The sequence below is a fragment of the Mercurialis annua genome, linkage group LG1-X (assembly GCF_937616625.2).
Source record: "Mercurialis annua linkage group LG1-X, ddMerAnnu1.2, whole genome shotgun sequence".
Lineage (NCBI taxonomy): Eukaryota > Viridiplantae > Streptophyta > Magnoliopsida > Malpighiales > Euphorbiaceae > Mercurialis > Mercurialis annua.
The window spans coordinates 51,131,737-51,145,138 of NC_065570.1; the positions used below are offsets into that span (position 1 = coordinate 51,131,737).

Sequence of the window (13,402 nt, forward strand, 5' to 3'; positions counted from 1 at the left end):
AAAAAAAATAATGTAGTATAAAAACTTTTCTAAAAAAAATATTTATTTAATATTTATAAAAAAATGTTTAATTAATAATAAAAAAATAATATCGAAAGAGATGAGATAAATAATCGATAATACATCTGACTACTAGAAAACAGTCACGGCGTCCATCCTGCTATCTTCATTATGAAAAATTATTAGGTAGACTCAGTCCACCACGTCATCCGTAAACTAAGCCTATCACATAATCATACGTCATTAAAATGATGGCAATCTTGTAATATTACTATTCAAATGTGTAAATAAGTAATAAATGAATTTACAAAATTGTCATTATTTTAATGACGTGTCATTATGTGATAGACTTAATCTATGGATAACGTAGTAGACTGAGTCTAACTAAAAATTTCTCTTTAATTATGCATCTCATTGCATCATAGCCTGGTAATATCAATTGAAGTGTAAAATCTCTTCAAACAACACAGTCAATTATTCAATCGTATAATATTGAGCATATTTTTCGTCTCTTTCTGAAAAAGAGGGTAGTTTTGTTTGTAAAATTGTGTTTAATTTTGGAAATAATAGCTGAATGATACCCTATATTTTCAACTTTTTATATGCATATCATAACCTTTTAAAGATGTCAATTTTAATCGAAGTTTAATTAGTATATTTTGATTATAGCCAACTAGATATATTTATGAAATAAGCTATTTTTTTTAATTTTCTTCATTCATGATCTAATATTTCTTTTATCGATAAAAAGATGTTTATCAAAATCGACTACAATTAAAATATATTTAATTATCAAAGTTAGGTTAAAATTAACGTTTTTGAAAGATTGTGATATAAATAAAAAAAGTCAAATATTTTTAAGTGATTGGACCATAATTTTATATGTGGTTGTTCTATCGAAATATCTTCATTAGTTGATAAAATAATCCGTACAAATCTAATTCTTTAAATAATATTAACGAGTGAGAATTAAATTTGTTAGACACTATCAGATTGATAAATAAAAATTAGGTTTGCACTTGCAGTAAAGTATGAGATATATCATGAAATATTCAAATTTATTCTAGAAGATTTAATTTTGTTAATAAATGAATTCTAACCTCTTATCAGACCACTCTTTTCTTTTTCTATTATAATTAAAGAAAGTTACAAATCGAAATTTATACAAAAAAGTTCATACTTCTAGCTGCCATACGTTGCTCAAAAGTCAAAAAAAATGTTGAGAATTACTATTTACACTAATCAACTGGCCACTTATATATGTGGATGCAAATTTATCTCAGATTTGTTTTTAGATAATTAGTAGAGAGAGAAACGTTTGTGCAAAAGAATCTCATGACCAAACAGATTAGCTGTCCAGCATTTATATTATTTAAATTATAACTCATTAGTATTCACAAATATATAAAAAATATATACACAAATATCAAATTCTTATAAAATAAGAACGAGAGTTAAAACTCATGTTGGATATTTCAATTAGATTGTTTAGCATTTGTATCTTTTTTTTCTATCGTCTAATAATATTATTAAATAAAAATAAAAAATACTTATAAATTTAACAGAAACTAAAATCATAATAAATTTCAAATTTTCAATGTTAAATTCGAAATGGTAGAATCTATATAAAAGAAATGGCACATTAGTAAAGTTTTTGAGTAATATAAGAAAAAAATATTAGATTTGTAGCATGCACCCTGGCCATTACCATGCAGATGGCCGGTTACATCATAACTACTGATACCATATTGCTTGTTCAGTAATTCTAAAACTCCATACGCCCGAGTAGCATCATTTCATTTGAAATTCAAGTCCATTTTTTTTAGCATTTCTACAAGGCCTATATCATAAAAAAAATCTAAACATTTTCTATTTTTAATTTGTAAATTTAATAAAAGAATAATTTTGCTAATTTTACTTTTCAAAACTAACAATATTTCTTTTATAATTTTAAAAAATATTCAATCGATATATAGCATGTTGCATTGAAAAACAATTATTCAAATGAAAGGAAAAATTCAAAAGGATTTATTTATTGTTGATAATATTATAAAGTAACTAGTAACTTAAAAAATATTGTTATTTTTTAATTAAAAAAATTTAGAACTTAAATTGAATTTAACTGAAGTAAAAATATTTGAATTTTATAAGCTTTTACAAAAGCAGACATGGTCATGGTGATGAGAATATTGATAAGAATTCTATTTTTCCAATTATGGTAAGCCTTAAAGAAAGTCACATTTTAAAAAATCCTTTACATATCATCTTATAATTATTCCTCCTATTCTAAGCAAACTAGTGGCTGACCCGTCACATCTCTCTCCTCTCATTTCTTCCCCCTCTATTTTTATCAATAAAAAAATAAGTAGTCATTAACTCACTAACAACCATTTTTATCAACTAATAATATGAACATTATACCTAATTTTTCACTACAAAAGAATTATGAAAAACAATCATTAATTTTATAAAATTTAAATTTATAAATAATATCATCAATATGTAATTTAATTATCTAGTTTCGCTCATTTCTTTTTAATTTACCCACTTTTTTTTAATGAGTTATACATCCATAATTACAAATAAATTGACTGAAACATTCTTAAAAATAATTTTAATATTTGACTCGTCAATTTTATGAATTTTGAAAATGTGCTCAAGAGGCAAATAGAAAGGTGAAGAATCTAATTGATAGAATAAGAGATATTTTAATCATCAAACTTATTTTCACGACAGATTAGTCCACAATTGTAAAAATTTATTTATCTAGTTTTAAGAAAATTTATATGTTATTATTAAATAATTATATACTTTAGAAAATTATTTAAAAAACATATTAAAACATCGACTAATTTATCATCATAATAATAAATTTAAGATTATATATATATATATATATATATATATATATATATATATATATATATATATATATATATATATATATATATATATATATTTATTTGTGTGTGTGTGTATTTTTTTTTCTCCATGTGATAATTACTGCTTGCAAATATAATTGATTGACCAGATTGAAATTATTTTTTAAAAACATTTCTATCATTTAGTCATAATTATAAATAAATAAATAACACTATTTTTGTGTTAGTAAAGAAACCTTTTTTTTAATGAATCAAAATATATATTAAGTCATAAGAAGTGGTAAAGCTAAATTAATAAAATTTTCGCATAAAAGGTGGAACACTAAAGACTACGACTTTGAAATAAAAAAAAAAACAATAAAACACAAAACCGAAAGTAAAATACAATTTAAATTTCTAAAGAAATCTAATCCAGAGTAACAAAAATTCTATTACAATTCTTAAAAAGAATTACCGTTGTGGTAAACAGTTGAAAATTAACTCCTCTTTATTTGAATTTGTGTTCTGAAAAATCCCACTGTTTCTGCTCTTCCAGATTTCACATAAAATACATAATTTTATAATTTTATCCGTCTTATAAAAAATTTCCAAATCCGCACGTCACTCCAAAACCATAATAAAACCCTAGCTAGCTCTTCATCCCATCAAACAAAATCTCTCACTATTTCAATTAAACATGAAGCAGCAAACTTGTCTCCTCTCATTCTCACTTCTCATCTTCTTCTTCCTCATTCTCCATTCCACAGCTCAATCACCAGCTCCTGCTCCGACACCGGAAGGCCCTACAAATATAATCAAAATCTTAAAAAAATCCGGCGAGTTCAAAACCTTTATCCATCTTTTGAAAACTACTCAGCTAGATAGCAACTTAAACTCCCAACTCGATAATACAAACAACGGCTTAACTATTTTTGCACCGAGTGATACTGCATTTTCTAGCCTCAAGAAACGAACCCTAACCTCCTTAACTCGTCAAGAAAAGGTCGAGTTGGCTCAGTTTCATATTGTTCCAACTTTTATTTCAGATACCCAATTTGATACTGTCACTAATCCTTTGAAAACGCATGCTGGATCAGGAACTAGGTTTCAGCTTAATGTTACTACAAGTGGCAATTTAGTAAGTATAGCAACCGGACTTACGAATACTACTGTGTCTGAAACTGTATATTTGGATCATCATCTTGCTATTTATAAGGTTGACAAAGTTTTACTGCCTTTGGATATATTTACTCCTAAGCCTCCTCCGGCTGCCGCGCCGGAACCTGTAGCGAAAAAGAGTGAAGAGGAAAGTGTCGAGGACGATGACAGTGAGGATGATGATGATGATGACGATGAAAATAGTGTAAAAAATGTTAAATCTGGTGCAGTAAGTTTGGTTGTTGATTGTAATTTGGTGTTAATTGGAGTGATTGGTGTAGTTGCTGCAACATTTTCTTTGTGACAAAATTTTGATTATGTTGGGCTATGGGACCAATTGTCTATGAGTTTGGCTTAATTGAAATGGCACGGCAGTATTGTGACGTTCTTTTTTATTATTATTATTATTGTAAAAATCGAATCCGAAACTCTGTGATAAAATTAGAAGAAATTAAGTCCCATACATTCTTTTATGGAAAATTTTATAACAATATGATCTAATTTTTTTGTTTAATAATTTTCTGAAATACATGTTCTTGTAACTTATTTATATTTTTATCTATAAATTTTAATTTTCTTTTTTGATTTTTTTTGTTTACGAAAAATACCTTCTTCTTTTTTTAATTTCACAAATACCTTTTTCGATTTTCAATTTCGGTTTTCGGTTTTTTCTGCCGAACCGACCGATTGCACAATCCTATGTTTCAGCTATTAATAATTTTTTTTTATAGATTTTTTCCTGTAATTTTTTTCATTTTTTTATAATGTAACAATAGTGTATATATAGTGTTTTTATGGTATTTTTATAGTGTATGATTAGTGTATATATAGTGTATTTATAGTGTATTTATGACATTTTATAGTGTATTTTATGATCTATACAATGAAACACTGCAAATACACCATAAACACTGTAAATGCACCATAGATACACTACAAATACACCAAAAATACACTATAAATACTCCAAAAATACACTAAAACATAAATATATTATAAAATTACTACAAATGCACCATAAATCAATTTTTTTAACAAAATCAGTAGCAATAAACTAATCTATGAATAAGAGAAGATAAAATAAATAATTATATGAATAATAAAATTATAGATTTGTAATAATTTATTTACAAAATGTTAAATCATTATAAAAAAACCTAAGAAATTACACAAATCTAAAAACGAGTCGAGAAATTCATAGCGCGAACGGAAGAGATGAACGGACTAGCGCGAATGGAAAAGACGAACGGAAAAACGACCGGAAACGACGAGAAATCCATTGGAAGTAGACGAACGGAAAGACGAACGGAAAGACGAACGGAAAAGTAATCGGAGGAAACAAACTGAAAATCAAATGAAAAAAAAAAAGAAGAAAAGAAGAGAGAACTTTGAGAGAGAAGAGAGAGAGAAAAGTGGTTATGTAAAAATTTAACCTAAAATGTGATAAAACTTCTTTATATAGTTGGTATTTTTGGTAAATAAATTAGAAAAATAGGCAGCGTAGGAAATAAGGGAAAGATGGGCCAAAATGGTGAAAATACTTTGCCAAAAACAGATATTTGGAAAATAATTCCAATTTTTTGCTGTTATAAAAATATTTTTAAACTTTATCTTTTGCAAAAATATGACATCTACTAATAATCTATCGATGATATACCAATAATCTACTAATAATCTACCAATAATCTACCAAAAGAGTGTTTTTAGCAAAACAATAAAATAAAAAATCAGAGTGTATTTTTGTAAACATTTAACTAAAAGTAAATATTTTTATAAAAAAATAATTCGATAAACTTAGTCTATCACGTTATCAATGAACTAAATCAATCACATTATAACACGTTATTATTTTAATATCTAGGTGTAAAAAAATAACAAATAAAATTACAATAATAAAAAGTCCTAAAACTAAGTGTTTCTGTTAGCTGATATGAAATTTCCATTTGTATTGTCATTATTAAAACTGTAATGCAACTGAAGTTTAAATAAATTAATAAATTAAGTTAATTAATGAAATAGTTTGAAATTGTAACTTTAAAAAAATATTAATATAAAAGTATTAAATAATTAAATATCCAACAATTTATTAATTCAAAAGAAATTATAAATATTTTTAATAAATTCAGGTAATCAAAAACTATCTTTATAAAATTTAAGGCTTCTAAACATATATGAAAATTAAAAACAAATTCAAATCTTATATTTATAAGAAAATTTTAAAGAAAATCAGTGTAATTATATTCAATTATTAGTATGTCCATGGGTTTAGGTCAATCACTACTTTTTCTTTTAATTTTAAAAATTATTATTTTCATCTTGACTTTTGTATTTTATATAACTGAAATTCAAAAGGATGTTAATTAAGAAAAACTAAAAAATAAGAAAGGAAAAAAATAGTAACTTTTTAAAATTTATAGAGAAAATAATAATTTGAACCGAAAATTAAGAAAGTGTACTACAATTAGACATGTTTATTAAAAGTAAAATATATAATCGAACATCCAAACGAATGAATTTGACACCAAAATGTTGGACATAAAGGCATTAACAACCCAATCCTATAAGACCGTGTAACTCCATCGAATAGAGATAATCAACTCCAACATAACTCTATAAACTTATCCTAGATTTATGTGTTTAATAATTATTTCATAAGAATCACAACTATAACCAAATTAAAAAAAGAAAAACATGTCTCTCAACCCTAACTATAAACCTCCAACCACCACACTCCGGCCACCCCGTTTCCACCACCAAACCACCAGTCACCCCCTAGTCCTAATCCTTTTTTTTACTTTAAGAATTACCTAGACTCCTAGAACTATATTAATCTTCAACAAGCTTTTTTGAGTTTGAAATTGCGAGCAGGGTTTCGTTGGCAAGAAAGCGTAATGTAAGAAACAAACGATTTGGGTTTTCCATACCTAATCATTGCTAGAAAACAGACAATTTGCGACGGATTTTTACGACGGACTAATAATCCATCGCTAAAATTGCAAAATTGCGACGGATTTAGCGACAGACGAACAATCTGGAATTTATTTTTATTTTTTGGTGTTTGTAAGAAAATGTTGAAAGAAATTAAGAAAGAAGATGATGATGTGGAGCTATTAGAGTGATGTGGACGAGACATGGCGAAAGAGAAAGGTGTGATTCATCATCCGGCGAGCCACGTAGGACAAACTCGCCTGAATTCATTTAGGAACCGCCGGAAGTTCAAAAACCATAAGTTCAGTAACCATTTTGGAACAAAAATTAGTTCGGTGACCATTTGCAGCTTTGGAAAGTACAGTGACTCCCAGAATCAATTATCCATTCAAAAAGTTACCATCAATTTCTGTAGTAGCCACCAACTCAGAAGTCGTCTCAGTGTTACTAGCATCTTTCATTTTGATTTCACTAACAGCGATGAACATATTTTCAGATGGAACCACGCACAACAGGAACATAGTTGTGTTTGGATGATTTAAATTTTTCATTCATTTTAAAATAATTTTCAAAAAGTGTCGAACTCTATTACAGTGTGAAAACTTATATAGAAATAATATTATTTTTGTTTATTTCTTTATAATTGATGATACCGAATCCTACACTAATTATAATGGAGCCGAGTCACAGAAGATCTATTCTCAGGTGATACCGGACTCCTAACAAGAAATCTGAATATATGAGGAAGACGGCTGAATCCGTAGGATCCGTCGATGTATCTTTCAAAAAGATGAAGATTGAATCCCTTATGATCCGTCCAAAGCGCGTTAATCCTGGATCCGGACAGATCGCCAGATCTACTATGATATCTCGAAGTATCTTCCTATTTGGACACAATCTCCAACTTAGGAAGATACGATCTATCTTAAGAAGACGAGACTATTTAGGAAGACGTTTCTAAATAGGACTCATGTCTGAATAAGATAGATCACGCTAAATCAGAATCAATCCCTACAAAGTAGGATTCACTTACCTAATATAATTCTACAAGCTATGCATTCATCTACTATAAAAAGAGGATAAGGTATGCCTAAAAACACAATTACATTCATATACTTAAAACGCTGCTCAAAATTCTAAACTGACTTTAGCATCAGAAAGTTAATCGGACAACTACCGTCCGGTTAGCTTCTACTCTGTTTTACAGGTCTTATTCACCGGTTCAAAAGACAGACTCCATTAATAATGCTATATAACATTTTTATATAGATATAAAAATGTTTGGTTGCCAAAAATACTTGGTCACCATATATAAAATGAATCAACTAAAATTACCTAGTCACCAAATTTACTAATTAATGATAATCTCAACATAAAATAATATTTATAGAGGAATCCACTCAGATAGAGTCTTTGATTGATTTGAATTTTGTCGTGCCTTTATGTATTACTCGTCCTTCCATTTTCAGTTTTTTTTTAGAAAAGGACAATATTTTTAGATGTTTAGAGGCTTAAGGTCTGAAAAACTACATATCTTTCAAAAAAATTTCAATTGCACCCTCACCTTATAATTTTTTCAATAGCACCCTATTTCGTATTTTCGGTTTTTAATAGCACCCCGACCTTGTAAAACAGTCAATTTTACTCTATTTTGTATTTTCGATTTTTAATAACACCATAAATCATCAAATTAAACTCGTTTATCGAGGATTTATTTGAATTTTTTTAAGTTAAAGGACTTGTTAAAAAGTGTCCAAATAAAAAAAAAATATGATTTCACCTTTAAATTTAGTTTTTTTGAAATTTTTTATCCTTATAGTAATCAAATCATCTATTTTTTTTAATTTAGAGTATTACTGAAAGCCAAAAATAAAAAATAGGGTGCTACTGAAAAATTACAAGCTGAGGGTGCTATTGAAAAAAATTTGAAAAGTCAGTAGTTTTTTAGACCTTAAATCATGTTTAGATTATTTTGTTCAGTCTAATGACTTTTCTGTATTTTCTTTTTAGGGATCTTTTACCTTTCACATGTTGGTGACGTTGCATAATAAACAATCATCTATCTAGAAAAGAAAAAAAAAAGATTTCAAATTTTTCTTTTTCTTTTTGAAAAGTTAAACAGTAAAAAAAGGAAGCTGCAAAAATTACATGCATGCATGGAGGGTCCCAACACAACACCCTCGTCTCTTCCACTTGGCTTCCATGTCTGTCTCTTTCTGTTATGTCTCTTCAGCAATGACCCCAGTGACCATTCACTAACTCACAAATTTTTTTATATATCGATTCTCCGAGTTGACTCAGTTGCTTCAGAAACTCTGTTAATGCACAAGTTTCAATAGCTTTCTTGTTTTGTTTCACCTAACACTGACTGATTCTTTTTTGATCGCTAAACTATTCACAGACAGCCTTATGGCCATTAGCCAGAATGTAATGTTACCAAATGTTTACCCATAATTTCAATTTGATACCAAAACTTTAATTTGGATCAAATATTACCCTAAATCTAATATTTTATAAACAATATCCTTTAGAAAATTCAGACTGGTGCATGTTGATATATATGGCCTATAGTAATTGGACAGATATTTTTATCTCTAAATACCACATCAAAATATATTTTCTTAAATTTGTCCAATTACTATCGCTTGAAATTTAAATTAAAATTTGGGTATCCAGCTAAAACTAAGAGTAAATATTTGGTATCACAAGCGTCTATAAACCCTAGCCTAGTTCATAATCCAAGGTGTCATTGCAGTTATTAAACTATACACTTTTTACTAAAATATTACCAGTATTTTATCTGTTACTATATTTTAGTAATCAAATTTCTATTTTTCCAACATAGTCAAATAAATTCCGGTTAATAGTTGCTTATGTTGTCGATATATGATGGAGTCTTCAACTTTGCCACATGGACAATATATCAGCTACATAAGCAATTACTGGCCGGAATTGATCGGACAAATTTCCGTTTTGGCAAATTGGAATTGTTTAGTAATCTCAAAATTATTTAACCCTAATTCACGTCTGTATATAGTACATGGAGAATCTTACCGTTTCTGGTTATAGTAAAACTGTGAATGATGCCCAGTATTTAAAGTACTACATTGGCTCAAATCCATGGCTAGCTGAACCCAATGATGCCAACTTTACGAGCTCTTGTTGCAAAAATGGCGCTCTGCTTGCTGCTTCACCCGCAGCTCCTACTCCAAGAAAATCTCTGGTTAAACTCGAGCTTGAATTCAAAATGGAGCTCGAATTTGAATCACTGAATAATGCCGATTCTTTCATGAAAAAAGTTGCAGGAGAAAAACTGTTGGTCTGGTTATTACTTCTTGTAGATCCCATTTGAGCAGCTTTCTGCAAGAGTGCAGTAGCCGACATGTGAGCCGATGATGATGACAATGATGACGAGTTTCTTTGTAATTGTTGCCGTTGAGGGTTATTACTATTACTTGAATACAAAGAAGTCTTTACGGATTCAGCTAAAGCTTCTTCTTCCTTCAGTGATGTCATCGGCAGTGAGCCTGTAAAAACTCCGTCCTGGTACTTATTATTTAGCCACTGAACTTGTGAAGAACCAGAACCCGAACCAGAACCAAACATATTCAAGTCATAAGTTTGAACCAATTCATGAGGCAGTAAACCATTATTAGTACCACTAGGATCTAACCATATTGGCAATCTTGGCTTATGCCCTACTAGCTCAGACCCGGAAGTATTAGAAGCAAACTCTGGTCTAAACACAGAAGAAAATTGATTATTGGTGGGATCATTTCCGAAGTTTGTATTAATGGCAGCTGAAACTGGAGCAAATCTTCCACTTTCTTCTGCTAAAGCATCACAAAAAGCTCTGTGTGTAATAAAGCTGTCCTTCCTGTTTATATGCCACACAAAAAACAACTCTTATCATCATCAACCTATATGTTCTTTCGGCTATGTTGCAAGAAAATTTATCCGAGTTCAGCATTTTAATATTTCGTTTCCGTTTACAAACTAGCTTAAGAAACTCAAAAACTTCATATTTATAACTTGGTTTTATATATGTAAAAATCATTTCGTCATTTCCTATTTCAGCATTTGTAGACTGTTGTACACAGATTTACCGAGTTCTACATTTTAATAGGCTTTCAAAAATGCTTCTAAAAACTCTACAAGTCCATATTTATAACTCATTTCCCTTAAGAGAACAAACATTTCACGGTTTATATTTCAGTATTTACGTTTTCGTGTTATATGCCTGGCCTTTTTTGGTGTGACTTGCATTAAATTCTCTTTAATGGATATTTATTTATATAGTATAGTAATAAAGAGATAGCATTGAATTCTTCAACAAAATAATCATAAAAAGTGAAGAATGTTTTGCACACACCGTATAAAGAAATTCAAGAAAGAGAGTGACAGATAGCTATAAATTTATAAAGTTTTGGTTCAAACCTGGAGAAGAGAGTGCCACAGTCACATCTATACTCTCTAGTGCCACAGATCTTACTATGAGCTTTCCAATCTGATTGAACTGCATATTTCTTCGAACATTTCTCACATTTCCATTTCTTTTCTCCATGTTTTCTGCTAAAATGTTTTTTGACTCCTGTTAAGTCACCTAAAGCTCTTGATGGATCATGATGAACACAGCTTTTTTCAGGGCAGATATAAACTTTTCTTCTAACTTCTTTAGTTGATCTTTGCTTCAATTTCCATGGAAGATTGTGTCCTCTTCTGTGAAGTTGAAGGTTTTGGTCTCTTTGAAAACCCTTGTTGCAGATTTCACAAAGGAATCTGTTTGTTGCCATTAAAGATTTTGGTGATAAAGCTATAACTTCTGCATCTGGATCTGTACCAAAATATTTTAATTCAAGAAATAAAACCCAGAAATGAATTATTATAACTTAAAACTTAAGAGAAGCTAAAAATTAACAAATTATTTATGTTAAGCTTGCCTGGTGTTCCAGGTAAATTTCTCTTCCTCTTCATCACTGGATTTGAAGTAGGGTTAGGGTTAGGGTAAGGGTTAGGGTTTGCTGCTGGCTCTTGAACAAACCCTAAGATTGAAGAAGGGATAGAAAATCCATCTTCAGACATCATTTTTGAAGTTGAGACAGTAAGTGAGTTGTGTCCTAAGCTAGCTAAGAAGAAAAAAACAAGTATATACTACCAAAAATAATATGATAAAGGTTCCGGTTAAAAAGATTTACGGTTACTTTAACTACATGTTTTTTACAATTCTATCATCATCATTTTGTTCTTTACATTTTAGCAACCAAATTTTTCATTTTTTAAAAACGAGAAGTTACTATGGCAACTCTGATCAATAATTGATGATGATAAAAATTTATAGTTTAAATTTTCCCACAAACGCTCCCTCTTTTTAATTATATAGTAAAATAAACTATAATTTAATAACCGCAAGACATTTTGATCCTATAAGGTTTATTTAAAGCTCAACGTAATTCGACAATATTTCTAAAAAAAAAACCTACCCTGAGTTCTTCTCAATTTATAAAAGAAAACCTGAAGTGATTCTAATTTAGAATTCACTCAAACTATAATTTAAAATATATTGTTTTTGGTTTGCATATATAAGGCCAAGATGAATACAACAAAGAAGAAGACAGTGTAAGCTATGAACAGAATATTTTGTTCCTCTCTCTATCTCCTTATGTTACACGGCTCCTCTCAAAGTCTGTCATCAACTGGACCACCACGTACGCCTCTATCAAACTAATCTTAATTAATACATTAACATGTCTCTGAATAAATTAAAATATAATACTCAAGGTATAGATTAAGTGATTAATGTGAATGAAATAGAAATTGCTTGGGATAGAGCAATTAATCTGTTAATTAGAAAAAGTACTACTAACTAGTGATATAAGAGGGTTGGTTCTATTGCTTAGAGAAAAGGCGTAACGGTACTAAAAAGCCATACTCTTTTTGGTTTTTAACTTTTAGAAATTTATTCAATCTTTTTAAAAGTTGTAAATTTGTCTAATTTGACCGATTTGCTGAAAATATATTAAATTTCAAAAATGTAACAATTAAATGTATAATTATTTTTTAAATAAATTGAAAAGTTGGCAATTGAAATATTACATTATTCAGATAAATTAATTTTGAAAAAAATTAAACTGATATTGGAAAATTTAATAGATTTCCAGCCAATTAATCAAATTGAAATATATTTACAACTTTTAAAAAGTTTGGATAGATTTAAAAATTAAACTCTAAGAATTCTTGAACTTTCACTTAGTAATAAAATAAGTAATATATTTTGTTTCGTTTCTATTTGGTTGCCGAAGTTGTTATTTCATTTCATCGAAAGATTATATTTCTGAATGTTATTATTTAGTTTTAAGTATAAATCGAAAAGGGTCATCGAACAATAACTATAATCGTTTTTCTACACGAACAAATTCATTTATTTAAATAAAACTCTATTATTTTTATAGTGAAAG

The 13,402-nt window shown here is 28.6% G+C and overlaps 2 protein-coding genes across 2 annotated transcripts; one reads left to right on the top strand and one right to left on the bottom strand.

Annotated features, from left to right (window-relative positions):
* The first annotated feature begins 3,500 nt into the window (after positions 1-3,500).
* Positions 3,501-4,414, top strand: LOC126678345 (fasciclin-like arabinogalactan protein 12). Its single transcript, XM_050373249.2, has one exon. It carries the CDS (start codon positions 3,559-3,561, stop codon positions 4,321-4,323), a length of 765 nt encoding a protein of 254 aa, XP_050229206.1. The 5' UTR covers positions 3,501-3,558; the 3' UTR covers positions 4,324-4,414.
* Positions 4,415-9,007: 4,593 nt separating this feature from the next.
* Positions 9,008-12,221, bottom strand: LOC126665236 (zinc finger protein BALDIBIS-like). The gene is made up of 4 exons (XM_050357966.2): positions 11,888-12,221; positions 11,385-11,781; positions 10,002-10,824; positions 9,008-9,262 (listed from the first exon to the last, which is right to left on the bottom strand). The coding sequence occupies exons 1-3, from the start codon at positions 12,030-12,032 to the stop codon at positions 10,050-10,052; spliced, it is 1,317 nt and encodes a 438-aa protein (XP_050213923.1). The 5' UTR covers positions 12,033-12,221; the 3' UTR covers positions 9,008-9,262; positions 10,002-10,049.
* Positions 12,222-13,402: the final 1,181 nt, after the last annotated feature.